The sequence below is a fragment of the Monodelphis domestica genome, chromosome 1 (genome assembly GCF_027887165.1).
Source record: "Monodelphis domestica isolate mMonDom1 chromosome 1, mMonDom1.pri, whole genome shotgun sequence".
In the NCBI taxonomy this organism is placed as follows: domain Eukaryota; kingdom Metazoa; phylum Chordata; class Mammalia; order Didelphimorphia; family Didelphidae; genus Monodelphis; species Monodelphis domestica.
In genome coordinates this window covers 625,889,605-625,911,889 of record NC_077227.1, presented here as the reverse complement: position 1 = coordinate 625,911,889, position 22,285 = coordinate 625,889,605, and the positions used below count along the sequence as shown (strand labels likewise).

Below are 22,285 nucleotides of genomic sequence, written 5' to 3'. Positions count from 1 at the left end.
GCCAATGTTTTTTCTCTGTATTTGAGTCTAGATTGGACAAGCAAAGCAAATATAATGCTTTTTCTATATGATAACCCTTCCAGTTCTTGAACATGACTATCATGTCCTCCAAACTTTGTGTCATCTTTATATTTTATTGATTATGACTTCATTTAATACAGTGATAATAGGATTGAACGGAACTTATCCAAGGACAAGGCTTTGTTAACTCTAAGAAGTTATTTCTACTGTAGACCCAACAATGACAAGTTATATTATTAATCCTTTATTTTTCAAAACACTTTATAAATATTGTCTTACAACAACCCTAATATATATGTGTTATTATTATCCCCATTTTACAGTTGAGGAAATTGAGGTATGTAGTATTTAAATGATTTTTCCAGTGTCACAGAGATAATAAGTACATGAGGCATCCCCTGTATCACTTAGTTGCTCTTTGGTTTCAATGATTCAGATAATTCTGAATCCAACTCACTATCTCCTTGCCTTATAACTTTTCCTCTTTTCTTAAAATCTTTTTCCAAAGATATTTAGCACACCTGAGACATAATATATAATTAAAACTAGAGGTTTAAAACACTCTGATTTCATCAATTCCTAGATTTCCAGAAGGTTCTAGACCATTCTCTTCATTTAAGAGAGAAGAATATAGAGTTCTTGCTTTTTGTAAATTCACATTAATCAAATTTGACTATGTAAAAAATTCTGAAAGATATCCTCATTTGTGTATTCCAGAAAAAAAGCCACTCTCCACACATTTTTCTATGGCTTTATTGAATATTTCCCATTCCTGTGAACATGTATGCATGACAGTTCTCGAGTAGAAGGAGCTGCTATACATGATAAGCTGAGGGTAACAGCCACATGTACTTTGATACCCTTTTAGAAATAATCAACCTAGATGCAATTAGGCTTCAGGCCAAGAAAGTGAAGTAGTAAACCTTCAAAGCCTGCCAACCACACTCCAAATGACCACAGAAGAACAAAAATGCTTCAAAACAAATACAGGAGTAGCAGAACTAACAGAAGAAGAGATGAAGCAGTGTTTTGCTATTCAATTTGAATGAAATTAAACATTTTTCATTGTAAATATTAATTATCAAAATGAGAAACTTTTAAAATCATAATTCACTTCTCAAAGAAATATTGTCAAGTATTTCATCAAACTTAAAGTCAGAGTATGTAGTTTTACTAGTTTTTGAAAGTCAGATTTTTTATATCACTTATATTCTCCTCCTCAATCCTTTTCTTTCCATCCTTTCAGAAAGCTAGCTACACCTTATAAAAAGTTCTTTTAAAGAGGAAAAAAATTAGCAAATTACCAAAACAATATTGGCATTTTTAAAACATCTGATATTGTAATGAATGTTCCACACCAAAGAATTATTTACCTCTACAAACGAATGCTTTAAGGGTTTTTTCCCCCATATTTTAAAACTACAAATAAACTTAATTCTAGGGAGATTATGTTGTGTAAGTGCTGAGTCTGGAGACAGGAAGACAGTTCAAACTCAGCCTCAGATATTTACTAGTTATATGGTAAGTAGCTTAAACCTGTTTTTCTTAGTTTCCTCATTTGCAAAGTGAGCTGGAGAAGGAAATGACAAACCTCTCCAGTATCTTTGCCAAGAAAATCCCAAATGGGATTACAAAAAGTTGGTCATGATTAAAAAGTCTATATACAATAACAACAAAGCTTATTCCATATAATTTGACCTCATTCATTTCAGATGTTCTGTAGTTCTTGTCATGTACATTGATATAGTCATTTGTATATTGTTTTCTTGACTCTGTTTATATAACTTTGCTTTTATTCATATAAATGTCTGTTTTTATTCACCATGTTTGTTGTTTATTACAACACAATATCAGGATTCTATTACATTCACATATCACATGTTCACCCATTGCCCTAACTATTCACATCTACTTTGTTTCCATTTCTTTGACAATTTACAAAAGAGTTCATATAATTGTTTTGTGGTGCTATTTTACAGAAAAGTAAAAAAAAAGTTTTTGTACTGAGGTCAGTTTTTTTTTGGGGGGCGGGGTTGATGGTAACATCTAATTTTAGATATATATGCTTATAAAATGATGACAATGGCAGTATGTATACCCTTTTACCATTGAGCCATTCTGAAGTAGTCAGTTTTTTTCTAATTCTATGTGCCCATAGAGTAAAGTGTCAAAGTAGCTTAAATGTATTCCAAAGAGAAAACTAAGCCATTCCTTATAGTCAAAAGGCACATCCTTAGTTTCCTACTGACCAGGTTTATTGGTCTGCTGATCTTAAAAACAGAACATAACAGTAATTTTTAAAAAGCGTTGCAGCATAGAAACCTTTATATTGCAAGAGTGAATAGGAATGAATTTTCATTTCTCCTGGAGCTAAAATCTTTTTTTCTAGTAAAGATGCCACCTTTGTGATCATCTGACATGTCTTTCACATTCTTTCTGGTCTCTTCCTGAAACTTACTTATAGCTTGATAACCTTTCAGAATATAACGGGCCAACCTTTACCTCTCAAGAAAGAAAGTAATTGATTAGAGTCACAAAAAGAAGAATTTTTAGGACTACTTATTAGAGTTTTAGAGTTTTAGGCTATGGCCAATGCTTGAAGGAACAGAAAGTTCCTCTGACTAAAAGGGCAGGGAATTTAATTAGAGAAATTCAGTTTTCACAGCTTCTTTTGCCATCTTGCATTTTACCTGCTTAGACCCCTTAAATTAGAAGTTTGAGCCATCCACCAAAACAGACAAAATTAGACATGAGCTCTTGGGATTTGGTGTGCATTCAGCTGTCTGACCTCTTCTTTCCTTTCCAGTGCCTCTGGGTCTTGTTTGTGTGAGGAATGCTTCCCAGTGCCTGTATAAGCTATGGGAACAAACACATTTTAAAATAATCCAATAAAAGCACACATCTTATGAAAGAGACAATTATGTGAATGCATTAGCTGTAACAAGAATTGGATAAGTGTTCAGGGTCTGAGAAGTATACTTTGATATTTCATAGATGTTTTGGAAATTTTACCATGTGATATTTCCTGTCAGTTATTCCTCAATATATAATGGAGAGTCATTGTTTTTGTGTTGATTAATAGAATGAATATAATTTTTGCTTTGGAAAATAAAAATCTCGGATTTCAGAATCTTTAGCTTCTATTTTAATTTATGGCCATTTGTTGTGAAATAGAACCTATATCAAACTAGCCTATTTAGCCCATTCTATTTAGATGCTAGATCAGACTTTCATTTGGTCCTTCTCCCCATCCAACTATCCATCCACCCAGCCCACCTTATCACTTTACACTATCAACTACTTCACACACTCTCCACTTTCTTCAGTACAGTTCATCTATGAGAGGGAGAGGAAAGGAAAAGGAGGAATAAATATATAGTCTTATCATAGTACTTGTAATACATATATGTTTATCTGTCTGTCTGTCTGTCTGTCTATCTATCTATCTATCTGTCTGTCTGTCTGTCTGTCTGTCTGTCTGTCTTTCCATCACCTTCTGCTCCATCCTCTATGCACAGAATATTTCCTTTCCTTACTTCTGCCCCTTTGAAATACTGGTTTCCTTCAAGAAGTTGTCTAAATGCTACCCTCTACATGAAACTTTTCCTTATTTAATTGATAATGCATTCATCTGCACTGAAATACTTGGGAAAATACTTTCCATCTGCTTTTCGTGTGTTTTGTATCTGCATCTAATGTCTTTACATGGCCATTGTGTTTATCTGAGAGCAGACTGTTTTGCTTTTGTCTTTGTCTCCAAAGCACCTAGCCCAGTATCTAGCATATAGTGGGAGCTAAGTAAATGCTTGATGACTGAATGATATATGTATAAATTAACATGTACATGTATTATTTTAATTGAACCTAGAGCATTGCTCAGATAGAATGCAGTTTCAAATTCAGTACTTTAATAGATCCAGAGATTCAAGAATTTAAAACTGTAATGGATGTTAGAGAACGTTAGAGAACATCTAATCCACTTCTCTAAAGATACAGATAAGGAGACTAAAGTCCAAAAAAGTTTATTGACTTTTCATTATCATATTGAGTTGGGTACTCTCTCTATCAACATATACCCTCCAAGTCTTTTTTTCCCCTACTCAAAGTCTATAATTATAGATGGTCCACTACTAAGGTGTTGTTTCCTCTCAAAATTAATTCAACAAATATTTATTAGGTACTTATTGTGTAAAGGGCACAGTAGTAGTCATTCGGACTATACAGATTGACAACTGTACTCTATTGGAATTCACAGTGTAGAAGATATATTCTTTCCAATTAATAAGATAATAAAATTATCACCTTCTGATGATGAACTTTTCAAATTTTGCTAGATTAGTCTTTGGATAACTAATGCACAACCAAGACAAGCATTAGAGTCTCTTCACTACAATTGCCTCTAAAGGCAATGAGCCAAGTAGAAAGGGAGGTTCATGAGGGCTTTTACAAAGGGAAAAATACATTTGATAACAATGAGTTTTGAAACACTCTTTTGTCCCATGGGAGCTCTACACACATGCTTTTTACCATTTTAATATAAGCTTGAGCCTGCTTGCTCTAAAGACCTTTTATGTGCAAGGAAATGTGGTTTAGGGAGAATATTTGTACCAACAATTCTTATCACTAAATCTACATAGTAAATGTTCTTTTGCTGAAATATGATTGAAGCTACTGACTAGTAATCATTGAGAAACAAATCATTGAAGACTTATGAGTAGTCCCTTGGATTTACCCTGCAGGACACTGGCCGGGATGAAGAGTGAACCCAACCTGGGAGTGAATTCCCTCTGGGTGTGAGTCCAGAGGAGCTGATACACAACTGCAAAGGTTTTAAATAATGGAGTTAAATAGTCAAAATTTTTCTTTTTATAGATCTGCATTGCTTTTAGTTTTTGATTGTAAAAATAAGAAAAGTTCAAATTAGTATTTTTTAAATTTTTGTTGTTATTGGGATTTTTTTGAAAATTTTATTTAATTACTCAATTAAGAATATTTTTCCTTGGTTACAAGAGTCATGTTCTTTCCCTCCCCTCCCATAGCTGACACACAATTCCACTGGGTTTTACATGTGTCCTTGATTAAAACCCATTTCTCTATTACTGATTTGTGCACTAGAGTGATTATTTAGAGTTTATATCTCTAATCATCAATCAGTTGTTTTCCTTCTGTGTTTTTACTCCCACAGTTTTTCCTCTGAATGTGGATAGTGTTGTTTTTCATAAATCCCTCCAAATTTTTATAGATCATTGCATTGCTAATACTAGAGAAGTTCATTACATTCTATTGTACCACAGTGTATCAGTCTCTGTATACAATATTCTAGTTCTCCTTTCACTCTGCATCAATTTCTGGAGGTCATTTCAGTTCACATGGAATTCCTCCACTTTATTATTCCATTGGGCACAATAGTATTCCATCACCAACATATACCACAATTTGTTCAGCCATTCCCCAATTGGAGGGTATCCCCTCATTTTCCTATTTTTTTCTACTACCAAGAGCGCAACTCTGAATATTCTTGTACAAGCCTTTTTTCCTTATTATCTCTTTGCGGTATAAACCCAGCAGTGCTATGGCTGGATCAAAGGGCAGACAGTCTTTTAGAGCCCTTTGGGTATAGTTCCAATTTGCCCTCCAGAAAGGTTGGATCAATTGACAACTCCACTAGCAATATATTAATGTCCCAATTTTGCCACAACCCCTCCAGCATTCATTACTTTCCTTTGCTATCATGTTAGCTAATCTTCTGGGTGTGAGGTAGTACCTCAGAGTTGTTTTGATTTGCATTTCTCTGAATTTAAGAGATTTAGAACACTTTTTCATGTGCTTATTAATAGTTTTGAATTCTTTATCTGAAAATTGCCTATTCATGTCCCTTCCCATTTATCAATTGGGGAATGTCTTGATTTTGTTGTACAATTGATTTATTAAAAAAATAAACTTATTATATAAGTTCTTTATAAATTTGAGTAATTAGACTTTTGACAGAAGGTTTTGTTATGAAGATTTTTTCTCCAAATTTGTTGCTTCTCTTCTTATTTTGATTGCATTGGTTTTGTTTGTATAAAAGCTTTTTAATTTAATGTAGTCAAAATTATTTATTTTACATTTTGTAATTTTTTCTAACTCTTGCTTGGTCTTAAAATCTTTACTTTCCCAAAAATCTGACAAGTATACTATTCTGTGTTCACCTAATTTTCTAATAGTTTCCTTCTTTATATTCAAGTCATCCACCCATTTTGAATTTATCTTGGTGTAGGTTGTGAGATGTTGATCCAAACCCAATCTCTCCCATACTGACTTTCAATTTTCCCAGCAGTTTTTATCAAATAGTGGATTTTGGTCCCCAAAACTGGGATCTTTGGACTCATCATAGACTGTCTTGCTGAGGTCACTTACCTCAAGTCTATCCATTGATCCTCCTTTCTGTCTCTTAGCCAGTACCAAATTGTTTTGATGACTACTGCTTTATAGTAGAGATCTGGTACTGCAAGCCCACCTTCCTTCACATTTATTTTTCATTATTTCCCTGGATATCTTTGATAATTTGTTCTTCCAAATGAACTTTGTTATGATTTTTTCTAATTCATTAAAAAAATTGCTTGGTAGTTCAATGGATATGGCACTAAATAAGCAAATAAGTTTGGGTAGCATTGTCATTTTTATTATGTTAGTTTGTCCTACCCATTTGCAATTAATGTTTTTCCAATTATTTAGATCTGTTTTTAATTCTGTGAAAAGTATTTCATAGTTGTGTTCATATAGTTCCTGTGTTTGTCTTGGTAGATAGATTCCTAAGTATTTTATATTGTCTAGGGTGGTTTTGAATGGAATTTCTCTTTCTAATTCTTGCTGCTGAGATGTGTTGGAGATATATAGAAATGCTTATGTCTTATGTGGATTTATTTTGTATCCTGCAACTTTGCTAAAGTTGTTGATTATTTCCACTAGCTTTTTAGTTGATTCTCTAGGATTCTTTAAGTAGACCATATCGTCTGGAAAGAGTGATAGCTTGGTCTCTTCATTGCCTATTTTAATACCTTCAAATTCTTTTTCTTCTCTAATTGCTACTGCTAGTGTTTCTATTACAATCTTAAATAATAAAGGTGATAATGGACATCCTTGTTTCATTCCTGATCTTATTGGGAATGCATCTAGTTTATCCCCATTGCCGATGATGTTTGCTGATGGTTTTAGATATATACTGTTTATTATTTTTAGGAACGACCCTTCTATTCCTATGCTTTCTAGTGTTATCAATAGGAACGAGTGTTGTATTTTGTCAAAGGCTTCTTCTGTATCTATTGAGACAATCATGTGATTGTTGTTGGTTTGCTTGTTGATATGGTCAATTATGCGGATGGTTTACTTAATATTGAACCATCCTTGCATTCCTGGTATAAATCTTACCTGGTCATAATGAATATCTCTCTGAGTTATTCATATAAGTCTGAGTGGGGGAAGACAGGCTCTCTATGTATGGAGGGGTTTTTGCCTGAGGCCACCTTTTTAGTCCCCACAGCTTTTACTGTTTGCTTCTATTCTCTGCCCTAAATCCACATGCACCCAAGGTCTGAGCTCTTCAGCCTGCTGGGGTCTCAGTTCTAGCTGCTCTCAGGGGTAGGTCATTGGTGGGCTTAGTCAGCTGCCAGGGACCTTCAGGTGCCCCTTGCTTGTTCACTTATTATAGCACACTAGCTCTGACTCTGGCTCCAGAGGTGAGATGGGGGAGGGTTGATCAGCTCACCTTTTGCTGGAAGTTATTTTACCCCCTTATTGTGTGGAAATGCCCAAATCCCAGATACTTTCAATGCTGGGTCCTACTGTGGAGTCTCTTTGTATGAATTTGATTTTTTTGGCTTTTTGAGGCAGTCTGTATTTGTAGGTATTGAGGAAAGGAAGAGTCCTGGGTCTACAATGCCACCATGTTTACCTGGAAGTCTGTTGTTATTGTTTTTAAAGAAATTTAATGTAGAAATAAAACCCGAAGTTCAAAAAATCCAAAACCTCATATTTCCTTTGATTTTTCCTTAGTATCCCTCTTTTTTTACCAAATCAATTTCTCCCCTTAGTTAAAGGTCCCAAAGAAGTGAAAGTTAATTCTTAAGCTAAGAAGAGGATTTTCAGCCCATTTTCTTTGGATATTTGTTAGGGCTGTATCCCAACCCTGATGTATAGTCATGTAAACTGTGTTATCCATATAAACTGAGTTTGTTTTGAATCCTTTTTTGACCTCAGAATCCAAACTACAGTATGTAATTCTCCTGATATGGTTAGGAATTAGCTTCCAGAGGACATCATATTTCTTTGAACTGTTTTTCTTCTACCCTTATGCAAGATATATAAAGATATCCAACAAGTTTATTTATATGGTTGTTTGAAGATTTTTAAATAAAGGCAGTCATGATTAAATTGGATGGTTTGTATGCATTTATGATTCTTAATAAGAATGTTAGTTTTTAAAATAGAATATATGAAGCCTTTGAAATGATTCCCACTACTGCTTATCAGCTGTTTTCATTATGTCCTAAAGTACCTTCTCTTATTCGTTCTGCTGGCTCTACTCAAACAAACTGAAGTTGAAACTCAAGGCATTTTCCAGAGAGATTATTCAGATGCACAAGGAAAAATATTCAGATTATCAAGGCAAAATAGGGACTAAAAATAGCCAACTCCAGGATAAGTCTGATTCATTTTGGCTATATTTTGAGGATGCTGTCAGCCCAAACATGGGCAAAAGTTGTATGAAGCAGGTTGAAAGGGGTTCAGGATTAGAAGCTGGGGTAAAGGGGATATGTAAGGACTAGAACAGCATACAAGCTTAGAGATAATTTTTCAGGGATGGTTATACGGAAAGAGGGTACATAGTTATTGCGAGTCCCTAGTATGAAGCTGAGGTTGGAAGTCAGATTAATAAATCAAACTGGAATATGTGGGCAAGAGTCAGAAAATTTTTTTGTCATGGATCCCTCTGGCAATTTTGGGAAGCTGATGTATACCTTCTCAGAATAATATTTTAAAATGCTTAGAGTAAAATACATAGGATTACAAATTAAAATAATTGTATATATATATAGAGAGAGAGAGAAAGAGAGAGAGTTATCACATTTTTTAAAAAATTTATAAATTATTGGTTAAGAACCTCTGATTTGGAGCCTAGGTAAGTAAATCTGGACCAACCTTCAGAAGTTTGCCTCTATAGAGATTGAAAAGAAGAGCTGAGTTTACATGGATATACCTAGACCAGGGATCAATCTAGTGATGAGGCAACAAATAGAGGTCAGAAAGAAAATCTAGAGTGGCATTTATGCCAAAAATAATAATAATTAATTTTTAAAAAATACATTCTTATAAACAAAACTCTTGGTTTTCAATGTAATCATTTATTTATCTTTATTACCAGTCATTTTAAAGGTGAGGAAGCACAATTTGAATGTTTTAGTGATATTCTTATGGTTATAAAAGTAGTGTCTATGGGGGATGTCAAGTCCTAAATGCATCATTCTGTATCTTCCACAGGCTGTTGGATCTCAGGATCATGAAGAGATATTTGTATATTGGGAAAATGAGTATTCAAAATTAAGTGACTTGCCCAATGAATAATATTTAAAGTCCAGTCTCCTAAAAATATGTATTGTTGTCTTTCCAGTGTGCTATGCTATCTACTAAATATTTCTTTTAACTCTTTACTCCTTTAAGCTATTTACATCAAACTTAGCTCCATAATTGTTTTTAAAAAATTTAAAGATAAGAGAGATGAAATTAACAATATAATTGATTCTTTGAGTCTCTTAGAAATGGAAAAAATACAGTTTTGTACATATAAGCCATTTACTGAGAGATAGTGGACTTCTGATAAATCAGATAATTGATTTTGGATTCATAAAGAAGTTTAAATCCTATATGTGACAAATGCAAGAGAGAGAGGCAAAGAGGGAAAGGGAGAGTAAGGAAAAAAGCAAAGAAGGAAGACTATAGAAGAAGAAAGAGAGAGAAAGTTGTAGAATAGTTGATGACTCTATTGGTAAAGTGAGTTTCTGTACCAATAAAATAAAAGCCCTGTACTGAATACAATATTAAAAAAAGAATCCACAGATTGACTAGCTAATCCTTCAACTCTGCCTCTGTAGATACAGATTCATGCTGTGGAGGTAGAACTGTCAAGATTTAGCAATTAATTGGATATATGAGGGGATGAAGAGTGTAGAAGTTGATGGTATGATCATAATGGTTATAATGGCAAGGTTATTAACCTAAGAGCCTGAAGAGATAGTGATGTTTTTGACAGAAATAGAGACCATTATAAAATATTCCTACTGCCCACTATCAAATTAATATGCAGTCAATCAGTTAACAGTTTTTTGTTGAGTACCTACTATATGTCAGGCACTGTGCTAAGTACTGAGAATACAAGGAAAGCAAAACAGTATGTACAAGGAGTCACGATCTTTATGAAAATATTTTCTTGTAATATTTTGATCAATAAAATTTTTGTTGAGATTAAAGATTTTCATTGCAAAGTTTTCTTTGGAAGTTAGCTTCAGAATACTCTGCAAAAATGTATTTATAGTATCTTTTCATTTTATTCTCAGTATTATACTTCTATGAGTTATTATAATTATCAGTTGATCATATAAAATAACTCATTTTTCATGAGAAAAGTCTATGAGTTTGTTGGATTTAGTTTTTTAATGTTAGATGGAATCACATATAACTGGTTGTTTCCAATAAAAAGTATAATTGGAGTTTCTAGATTAACATTTTAGTTATAATCAGTTGCTCATTTGTTACAATAAGTAAGTACTGTGTTCATTCAAAAGAACATGAGGTTTCTCAAACTACTTTATATCTTTTTGCTTCATAAAAAGAAAAGAAATCTTAGGCCATGGTCTTCATCTTTTAGAATGTAGAGTTGGAAAAATCTAGATTCACATCACCCCTCTCACTCTTAGTAGGACCTTGTGCAAATCATGTAACCATTTTGAGGCTGTGTTTCCTCCCCTATCAAGTAAGGGATGCAATTTGTAGTAAATTTCAAAAAGGGTTGTTGAAAATCTTAAATGGAATAATTTATGTAAAGCAATTCATGAAGGGAAAAAATATAAATTTCATTTATTTTCACAAGATTTAACATAGATATCAATTTTTGAGGAGAATCCTTTGGCATAGATCATTTTGTATACTTTTTCTGTTTTACACTTTATAAAGAGATCATTTAATGGATTTATGAAAATAAAGCTAATTTTAGAAGTTAGGCAGAGTTACCATTAGTGACATTATATATTAGCATCAACTTAGCTTTATACTTGAGATAAAATTCACTTACTTAAAAGGTCTAGGTGGTCTTGTGAGAACTGTTGATCAGCTCTCAGAGATGTAAAAATTGTTTGGCAAGAGATGAAGGGAATTGAATTTTCTTGTAGAATTAACTACTTTTTTTTAGACAGTGGAAAATTTGTTATGAGTATCTGTTCTTGAAAATAACCTCAGATAGGTTCATTGGAAAGTGTCATTTTAGATAATTGGAACCAATAATGGGATTTGTATGAATAGAGAAAAGGAAAAGGATTAGTTAACTCCTTCCAGAATCTTTTATTTTTTATGGCTTGAGGATATCAGTCAAATAAAAGTTGAATTTTAGAATACTCCCACATAAATGTATATGCAAATACTGCTCATTCATTAGGCCTATAGAGAAGTTATGAACATGTGGAGAAAATATTTTTTCCAAATTCAGTCATTAAACAGAAAGAAATTTTATGTGAATATTGTCAGGATTATATAGTTTAAGGCACAGAACATCTAATTTCCTGCCCTATAAAAGTAATTTTCCAAATTGGATAATCTAAAGAATAAATAAAACACATAATGCTTCAGAAAAATACCTCACATTGCTTAGAATAAGATTATTGTACCACTGATCTTTATGGAAAAGATGTAATCAGTGGGATTCTCTCTATAAGACACTATGGTATTGGTTCTTAGATCACCAAGTACCATTTATTTTTACTCTGAACTCCTCTAGATCTTAGAGAAATTCAATATAATGAACACAGAATCATGGGGCAAGGTCTAATTTAATTCAATAAACTCTAAGCGCAATAGTATACAGAATATTGTCCCAAGGAAATAAACTTGTTCTACTTGGCTGCAAAGTGAAGAGGGGCAGGGGGAATAATGAGGAAATTAATTTGTGATATATTAGGGAGATAGAAATTCATTGGATGTTATAATTAATTAGTTGCAAGAAATTATATGGTAGAAGAATCACAAATAACAGAAAATTTCAAACATGGGAGACTAATTTTATAATTGCAAAAAATAGTGAAATCAAAAGGGAAAGATCTGGAGGGGGAAATGATGAACTTGAATTAAGAAATGTTGAGTTTAAGGTCATATAAGATGACATATATATAATGTAGAACTAAGGCCTTAAAATTCAGAAAATGGATCAGAAAAATTAAAAGATGACTACTGAAAAGGGCCTAAAGTAGATCAAGGGTTGGAAGGAGATTAAGATCACAAGTAAAGGGGTTAGCCTGAGGATGGACCAACACAGGAGGAAAAATGGAAGAAATAGATGATGATAATGAAATTGGTTTTTTATTTAGTATTTATCTTTAACATTCTTTTATAAATCTTGAGTTCAAAATTCTCTCCTCCCCTGTAGCTTCTATACTTTTTTTAAGAAGGCAGGCAAGCAGTATGAAACCAGTTAGACATATGAAATCATGCTAAACTTAATTCCACATTGTTCACATCACCAAAAATTGCAAGAAAAAGAAAGAGAAAATTATGCTTCAGTTTGCACTCAGAGGTTATCAGTTCTCTCTGGAGGTAGATAGCATTTTTTCATCATGAGTTCTTCAGAATTGTATGGATCATTTATTGAACAGAGTAGCTACTAAATGTTTCAGAGTTTATCATCATTTCAATATTACTCTTACTGTATAAAATGATCTGGTTCTGCTTACTTGATCTTGCATCAGTTTATATGGTTTTTCTGAAACCATCACCTTCATTATTTCTTATAGTACAATAGTATTCCATCACCATCATAAACTACAACTTGTTTAGTAGTTCCCTAATTGACTGGCATATCCTCAATTTCCAAGTCTTCACCACCATAGAAATAGATATAAATATAGATATAGATATATACTGTTTTTGTACAGAATGAATCTTTTCCTTTTATCTCTTGGAAATTTAGAAATAGGAGTGATATTTCTGGGTCACAGTTTTGTAACCATTTGGGAATAGTTCTAAATTGTTCTCAAGAATTGTTGAATCAATTCACAACTCTATCAGTAGTTCATTCAGGTATTTATTTTCCCACATCACCACTGACATTTACCATTTCTGAGTATAAGGTGGTACCTCAGAATTTTAATTTGCATTTCTCTGATCAGTGATAATTTTGAGCATTTTTTCATATGCCTTTAGATAGCTTTGATTTATTTTTTCCTGAAAACTGCCTCTTTGTATGCTTTGTTGTTATTGCTCAGTTCTTTTAGTCATGTCTGACTCTTTTTGACACCATTTTGGTGCTTTCTTGGTAAAGGATGACTTTCCATTTCTGTTTCCAGCCTGTTTTATAGATGAGGAAAGTGAAACAAACAGGGTAAAATTATTTGCCCATGGTTGTATAGCTACTATGTATCTGAGGCCAGATTTGAACTGAGAAAGGTGAGTATTCCTGATTCTAGATCTGGCACTCTATCCACCGTGCTATGTAATTGATTTCATATCCTTTGAGCATTAATATTAATTGGGAAATGACTCTAACTTTTTATGTCTGACTTAGTTGTCTATATATTTGGGAAATGAGACTTTTATCATGGAAACTTGATATAAAATATTTGATATTTCATTGAGCAAAATGTAGTTTTTCTGATAATCTCTAAGTCTATTTTTGCATTGGCGGTAGCTAACTGGTGTACAGCAGAAAGTTTTGAACATGAGGGACTAATTTTACCATTTAAAAATGGTGAAATCAACAGGGTAGATCAGGAGGAGAAAGGTATAAACCTGAATTAGGAAATGTTAAGTTGAAGGGGGTGGAAGGATGTCTAGATAGAACTGACCTGTAGATGAAGACGGTTCTTATTGAGTTTATATCAAGTTTTAGATATTGACTACTTCTTCTACAAAAGGTAAATCCATAACCTCTGTTTGCCTCAAGTTTCTCATCTGGAAAGTAAGCTTAAGGAAATGACAAACCATTCCAGTTTTTGCCAAGAAAACCCTAAATGGGATCACAAAGAGTTGGACATGATGACTGAACATGATGAAGAATAGAGTTTTGCTTTTGCTTTGCTGAGTTCATGATTACTATTTCTGCCTATTTTATTTCAGCTGAAGCATAATAGAGTCTGCTTGAGGCCCTTTCCTCTTTCTACTTTAGCAGCTCTCTAAGAAGTAAGGTAGTCTCTGCTTTTGAAAGTAGTTTGGTGAGGGTATTTACCACAGGGGAACCCAAATTACAGCTCCCAGTCCTTTGCCCCAAAAAACTGATGTGTTAGAAACAAGAAACTCTGTTCTTCCTTGCCTAGTTTACTCTGCTCTGCTGGTGGGAGCTATGGTAATTAAGTCTTCTGTAAGCCCACCTTGGGTACCCGTTTTTAATAGGAATAGAATATTGTTTTTCATGGAAGAAAGTGTCTGCCTTGTTATTATACATCACTAATTTGAACATCCCCTTCATTACCTTTCCATTCTTTTTCTTTACTGACCCTCCTACTCCCCCCCCCCTTTTTGTTATTTCCTCCCACTAAAATGCTTAGGTTTCTATTATAATTTTAGAAGGCGCCTCTCTGGATGGACCTGATATATGTCATTATGATTGTTATGCAAAGAATTCCTGGACATTTCTCTAATCCTTTTCCTCTGCCTACTAAGTTATCTTTAGTATAATAAATTGTATTCAGAAGAAAGTTAAATCTGTAATCCACTTCAGTTGCCTAAGGCTTCAGAGACAATAAAACTATTTAAAAACTTACTGGCCTCCTTCCATTATATACTTAAGGTGTTTACACTGGAAAAGGTACATGGGTATATATCCATCCTTTGTCTCTTTAACCTCCCCTTCACTGCTTATATTAGATTGTTTTACCCTCTAAAAGAAAGGTTATTAACTGTTTTAATGTGATGGACTTCTTTGGCAGTCTGGCATAACCTACAGACTCTGTCTTAAAAGAATGTTTTTAAAATCATAATTGAAGGACAGGTTAAATTTCATTTAGAGGTTAGCGAAACTATGGTGATAATATTTGTGTTTGTTTTTGAAGTTACAAAATATCCCTTTAAATCTATTCACTGTGCCCTTGGGGAGCTCTATGCACTTTAGGTTCAGAACCTCTGCAATCCCCCTCCTTCAGGCCCATTTGAGTGAGATAGTGTTACTCCACCAGGGAGAGGAAAAACAGGAGGCAGTAATACCTTTTAGTTTTATAGCCCAGGTATAAGGAAATGGAGTACTTTGAAAACAGGCTTTTCTTGTGTAACATTTATTTAATTTATTTTTTGAAAGATGGTTAACTGTGGTTGGACCTTTAAGGTATTTGAAAAAGAAATTTAAAAAAAAAAAACAACTTCCAGGTAGGATGGCTAGGAACATATTTTAAAGAGAAATAATTGCTTCATTACTTAATTTCATTCTCAAATCACTCACTTGGGGCATAATATCTAAACTCCCTTTATTCCAAGTTTTAAATTAGTATTTAAAGTTAGTTAATAGAAATGATTCACTGTATTCTAATATTTTTCAGTCATAGAGTCACAATTTAGGGCTGAAAGGAACCTTAGAAATTATCTTGTCTGACTTAATTTTATAGATATGGAAACTGAGGCCCAGGGAAGTTAAGGGACTTGCCCAGGATCACACAAAGAAGTAAGTGATAAAGCAGATACTTGAATCTGCATTCTTTGATTTTAAATTAGGTGCTTTATTTCCCCCAAATGTAGGGTCAAGATTTGCCTTCCTCCACAGAGTAGATCACTAGCAGATACTCCTCATAGCAATCTCCTTACAAGTTCCTGTGAAAGTAAGCCATTCTTTTTTCTTCTCCCCATCTCCATCTCTTCAGCTCAGACTAATACTTGTGAAAATGCAGATTCCTCCATGGTTCACTGGGCACATGCTTCTGACCCTGCTCTCAATTTATCATAAGGTCACAAAGTCTGGCTGAGCAATGTGCTCATAGGTTATAAATCCCCTTTATACTTCTCTGTATACTTATCTTCAGTACTTACCTGTAAGACTAGAAAGAAAAATTATTTAGAGGAAGTACAGAACCTGATTGTGAATTCCAGGTCTGCCATTTAAAACTTTGGACTCAAATGGCCTCATCTATATTTCTTTTTTTATTTTAAATTTTATTTAAATTTATTTTTAATTTTTTATAATTTTATATATGTTTATACTTTATTTATTATATGTTATAGATTAATCTATATAATATATTAAATAATATATTTATTATACAATTTTAATTTAATTTAAAATAGAATAGAAGATTGCTGGTCATGGTAGTGGATACCTGTAGATCCTGCTGGCTACCATGAGAGGCTGACTGTGCTGGACCTCTTGAGCTTTGGAGTTCTAAGCTAAACCCATCCAATGACCTTACTCAATCAGGGAAGGTTGGGAGGGGATGGGACAGATTGTCAAAGCTTGGGTAAATAGGCTTTAGTCAGAAACCAAGAGATCATCAGTTTAGTTAGGCAGATGAGAGGCAAGACAGGGAAATTCAGTCTCCCTCCCACTCCAGATAGGTAGATAGATAGACGGACAGATAAAATAAAATAAATGAGCGAGTTGTAATATATGGTTTTTAAGGTTCCTTCTAACTCTAAATCTAGAAAGCTAAACCCATTTTCAATTACTGCCTGAGAGTGATTGATCTCCCACAGTGCCTGGCACAAAGTAGGCACTTAATAAATGTTTGTTGAATGATCCAATCTTCATTTCCTTTTCCTGCATTTGGAACAAAAGTATTACAGTTCTTCACATAAGCAGATCATCCTGATAAAATTACAGATTTGTGCTCTGGGTACATGTGAATATAATAGCTGAATAGCTTGGGGGTGTGAGGGAGACTAGTGAACACTGTGTACTTTTACTGTATATCCTGTGATTGAGATAGTCTTGATGAGGACAGGTGAAATCTAGGTAAGTACTTCATTCACCCCCCCACCCCCATGTCTAACCTGTTAATCAACATGTTTTTTCACATATATAAAGGCCCTCTCTTATTGTCACTCCCTCTGAAAAGGAAATAAAAATTGAAAAGGAGGTGGATGACCTAGAAAAGTAGATAAAAATTTGGCTGAGGGGCTATGGAGAATGTAGAATGTCATCTATTCAGCTCCATGAGGGCATAGACAATTTTTCATTGTTCTTTGTGTTCTTGGGACCCAGTGTAATGCTGGCACTAAACTGACTCTTAGCAAATGCCTTTTGAATTGAATTGACAAGTCATTTTCTTCTTGTCAACAGCAGTCTAGAGGAAATGGAAGAAACTTGTTCCTTTCTCAGATTTATCTTTAATGTCAGTGCTGTTACACCTGTGGCCAATCATTTTGGCTGTGGCTCAATCCGTAACACCCTTGTGTCCCAAAGTGATTGTTTTCTAGTCCATTTTATTATGTAGAATGCATACATTTGATGAATTCACAAAAAGAAACCATGCACTTTCTTGGTCCTAAGTGCAAGAGTTTTTCTTTCTTTCTGAATTGAAATAGCAGAGCATCTACAATGTGCTCAATACCCAGAATGCTGCATGTGGAGTCAGGAAGACCTGAATTCAAATAAGGCCACACTTACTACCTGTGTGAGTCTTTAAGCTCTATTAGTCTCAGTTTTCTCAACTGTAAAAAGAGGAAAACAATTTCATCTACCTCACAAAGTTATGGGGATCAAATGAGATAATAACTGTAAAACAGTACAGTGCCTGGCACCTAATATAAATTATAAAAATTCTTAATTCTGTTTTTTCCACATGCTATAGAAGAACATCTTTGCCTCTTCTTTCACCCTTTTGTATACATGTGAATCATTTCTGTGCCTTTTACTAGCAAGTTTGTATAGTTTCCCAATAATGTTAATTTGTAGAGTGTTGTATTTCACGTGGAATGGTGTCTAATGAAAGCTCCATCCTTGCTTCAGTAACCTTTTAAAGGGGGCAGTTCAATAATGTGATTTACAGCAAAAAGTCCCTCCTTCACAGGGCAACAAATGCAATAGTGAAAAATGTATCTTGAAAACATTTCTATACCATTATCATTGTATAGTTTGCATTGTCTTTTGTATTTCTTTAAAAAAAAATTGTTTTTACTGGCGGGAGAATCAAGTGATCTTAGAGGTTCACACAAGTAGTTAGCATTAACACAAGCTTATGAAAAAGAATACATATGAATGTAATAAATATCATTTGACATTAACTTTTTTTGTTAACTTACTAATTAGTGATTCTTTTTATTTTCAGCTTTTGGTGATAAGGATGGCCAAACCATATGAATTTAACTGGCAGAAACCAGTCTCTCCATTTATACAGGAGGGAGCCATTTTTGACAGATATGAAGAGGTAAAGATATTTATTACTAATATTTTCTTTTAATCATGTTCCCCAATGTATTTTTATTTATTCCATCAAATTTTTCTTAGTCATATGTAAAATAATTAACATTCTTTTAAACATTTAAAAAAACTTAATCTATAATATTTTTCCGTGGTTACATGATTTATGTTTTTTCCCTCTTTCCTCCCCACTCCTGGAACCTATGAACACTTCCACTGGGTTTTATATATATTATTGTTCAGAACCTATTTCCATATTATTAATATTTGCAATAGAGTGATCATTTAAAGTCAACATCCCCAATCATACTCCCATTGAACCATGTGATGAATCATATGTTTTTCTTCTTCGTTTCTTCTCCCACAGTTCTTTCTCTGGATGTGGGTAGCATTCGTTCTCATAAGTCTCTCAGCATTGTCCTGGATCATTGTACTGCTACTAGTAGAGAAGTCTATTACATTCAACTGTGCCACAGTGTATCAGTCTCTGTGTACAATGTTTTCCTGGTTTTGCTTTTTTTACTCTGCATCAATTCCTAGAAGTTTTTTCCAGTCCCATGGAATCTCTCCAGTTCTTTCTTCCTTTTAGCACAATAATATTCCATCAGTATCAGATAACATGATTTGTTTGACCATTCCCCAATCAAAGTGCATCCCCTCATTTTCCAGTTTTTTGCCACCACAAAGAGTGCGGCTATAAGTATTTTGTACACATATTTTTTGTTATTATCTCTTTGGGATACAAACCCAGCAGTGCCATGGCATGATCAAAGGGCAGACAGTCTTTTTAGCACCCTTTGGGCATAATTCCAAATTGCCCTCCAGAATGTTTAGATCAATCCACAAATCCACCAGCAATGCATTAGTGTCCCAATTTTGCCACATCCTCTCCAACATTTATTACTTTTTTTAGCTGTCATATTGGCCAATCTGGTAGGTGTGAGATGGTACCTCAGAGTTGCTTTGGTTTGCATTTCTCTAATTATAATAGATTTAGAACATTTTTTCATTTGCTTATTGATAATTTTGATTTCTTTATCTGTAAACTGTTCATGTCCACTGCTCATTTATCAATTGGGGAATGGCTTGATTTTTGGTACAATTGATTTAGCTCCTTATAAATTTGAGAGATTAGACCTTTGTCAGAGATTTTTTTAATAAAGATTTTTTTCCCAGTTTGTTGCTTCCCTTCTAATTTTGGTTGCCCTGATTTTGTTTGTACAAAAACTTTTTAGTTTAATGGAATCAAAATGTTTCATTTTACATTTTGTAATATTCTATATCTCTGGTTTGGTCTTAATTTCTTCCTATAAATCTGACATGTATACTATTCTATGTCCACCTAATTTACTTATAATTTTCTTTTTTATATTTAGTCATTTACCCATTCTGAATTTATCATGATATAGGGTGTGAGATGTTCGTCTAGACCTAATCACACCCATACTGTTTTCTAATTTTTACTATAAGTTTTTGTCAAATAGTGGGTTCTCATCCCCAAAACGGGGATCTTTGGTTTTATCATACACTATCTTGCTGAGATCATTTACTCCTAATCTATTCCATTGATCCATCCTTCTATTTCTTAACAAGTACCATATTGTTTTGATGACCATTGCTTTATAATACAGTTTAAGATCTGGTACTGCTAGGCCCCATCCTTTACATTTTTTTATTAGTCTCTTGATATTCTTGATTGTTTGTTCCTCAAATGAACTTTGTTATAAGTTTTTTCTAATTCAATAAAAAAGTTTCTTGGTAGTTTGATACATATGACACTGAATTAGTATATTAATTTGGGTAGGATTGTCACTTTTGTTTTATTAGCTCATGCTACTCAAGAGCAATTAATGTTTTTCCACTGATTTAAATCTAGTTTTAATTGTGTGAGAAGGGAAGAGTTTTCTTAAAAATCGTCAGAGATCTAACACAGATGGCCACCATTTATAATACATAATTTCTGAAAATCATTGAAAATTGCACCTATCAAATGTATATTATCCCATGCACTCTAATTTGCTTTCTGTATACTTTCTCTGGGAAAATGCTGGAAGTAGCCAGTAAATTCAGTATCTTTAACTTATTTGGCTCCAACTCAAAATTTCTCATAGTACTTAACATTGGCTTTTCTTTTATTCTTATTTATTAAGCAACAGTTATTTATTTAGCATCTTCTGTATATCTCATGCTTGTGCTGTTTGGGATATACCCAAAGAAAAATTACATTATTCTTTATACTCATGGAGTTTACATTCTATTGGGAAGAGTCTTGCATTTTTCTCCCCAAATAGAACATATATATGTATATGTGTATACACACACACAAATAATAGATGCAAAATAAAGGTAATTTAGCAGTATCAGATAGGGGAATTAATTAGAAGGATTTCATAAACATGTCATGTCCTATTTCTAAAATTGCATTTGTGTACATTTCCTATCCCAACTAGAAGGTTTTAAGCTTCTTGATGGCAGAAACTGCCTTTTTTATCTTTCAGAACCCAGTGTCTAGTATAGAGAATTGTATCTTTTACTTAATAAATGTTCTTTAAATGGTTGACTTGAGTCATATGGTAATAGAATCATTGATTTAAAACTAGAAGGAACTTCAGAGGCCATCTACTCCTATCCCCTGCATCCCCTGGTTTTATGGATTAGGAAGCTAAGACTCAAACAAGTGATTTACCCAAGGCTAGAGAAACAAAGATTATATATATATATATATATATATATATATATATATATATGTATATATATATATATATATATATATATATATATATATATTCAGGTCCTTTGACTCCAAAGTCACTACAATTTCCAATGTGACATGTTGCTTTTCAAAGTTAAGTGAAAATATATATTCATTATTCTCCAAATGCTATCTTTACCTTTCAGGGGAATATAATTATTACTATGGGTTATTGCTTTATGTTTTAACTATTGGTTAATGTGCCTTTATAAATCTTTTTTGTTTTAAGCATTTCTTTTTGGTAGAAGATAAAAATAGTCTTTCCTTGTCTGATATTTACTTTTTTATATTATGTACTTAATCTTGGAGGATCCTATTATCCCTTTCAGGGTAGGCATTGGCCATGGGCACCTAAGCTGTGTTGTAGGGATTTTCCCCACATCTACAGGGTAGTGGTGCCTAACAAGTCAGAGAGGATGAAAAAAAAACACCCCAAACTTAATGACAATGTTTTAGGTGTAAGAAAGATTCTCTCTTGGTTGAAATTGGTTTGTATGGGTCCAGAGCTAGAGGCCCTTTTCTGTAAGGAGTGCCTGATGTAATTAGGATAAAAAATTTTGAATTGACATCACAGAAAGGTAGAAGTATTAGGTACCATTAAAACTCATCTGAGGAGTGATTCTTTTAAGATCTGAAGTATATGTTTAGAGCAGAACAATCTAAGAGTGGAGCTGATTTCTGTTTCTGTGTTGAGATAACTATTTAGTAAAGAATACTTCCTACAAAATGGGCATTTTAAAATGTTGCAATTTTTTAAAAGGATTTTCCACTGTTTCCTAGAAAATGGTACTTTAAAAAAACTTGATTTTAAAGAAATCAATACCCAGTAATAAATAAAAATTAATCTTGGAGACTTTATATTAGATTTATAAGTATTTGTTAGTAAGGAGAAAGAAAGAGAAAGAAGTTATTACCAGCTTAACTACCCATAGTCT

At 33.3% G+C, this 22,285-nt stretch overlaps 1 protein-coding gene across 20 annotated transcripts in view; it reads left to right on the top strand.

Annotated features, from left to right (window-relative positions):
* Positions 1-22,285, top strand: part of PLCB4 (phospholipase C beta 4) — a 470,050-nt gene that overhangs the window by 277,306 nt on the left and 170,459 nt on the right. For all 20 annotated transcript variants that reach the window (XM_056813908.1, XM_056813900.1, XM_016427842.2 and 17 more), the window contains one exon: positions 18,507-18,605. In XM_056813908.1, the coding sequence (XP_056669886.1) occupies positions 18,522-18,605 (84 nt within the window). In that variant the 5' untranslated portion in view covers positions 18,507-18,521. The remainder of the gene's footprint in view (positions 1-18,506; positions 18,606-22,285) is intronic.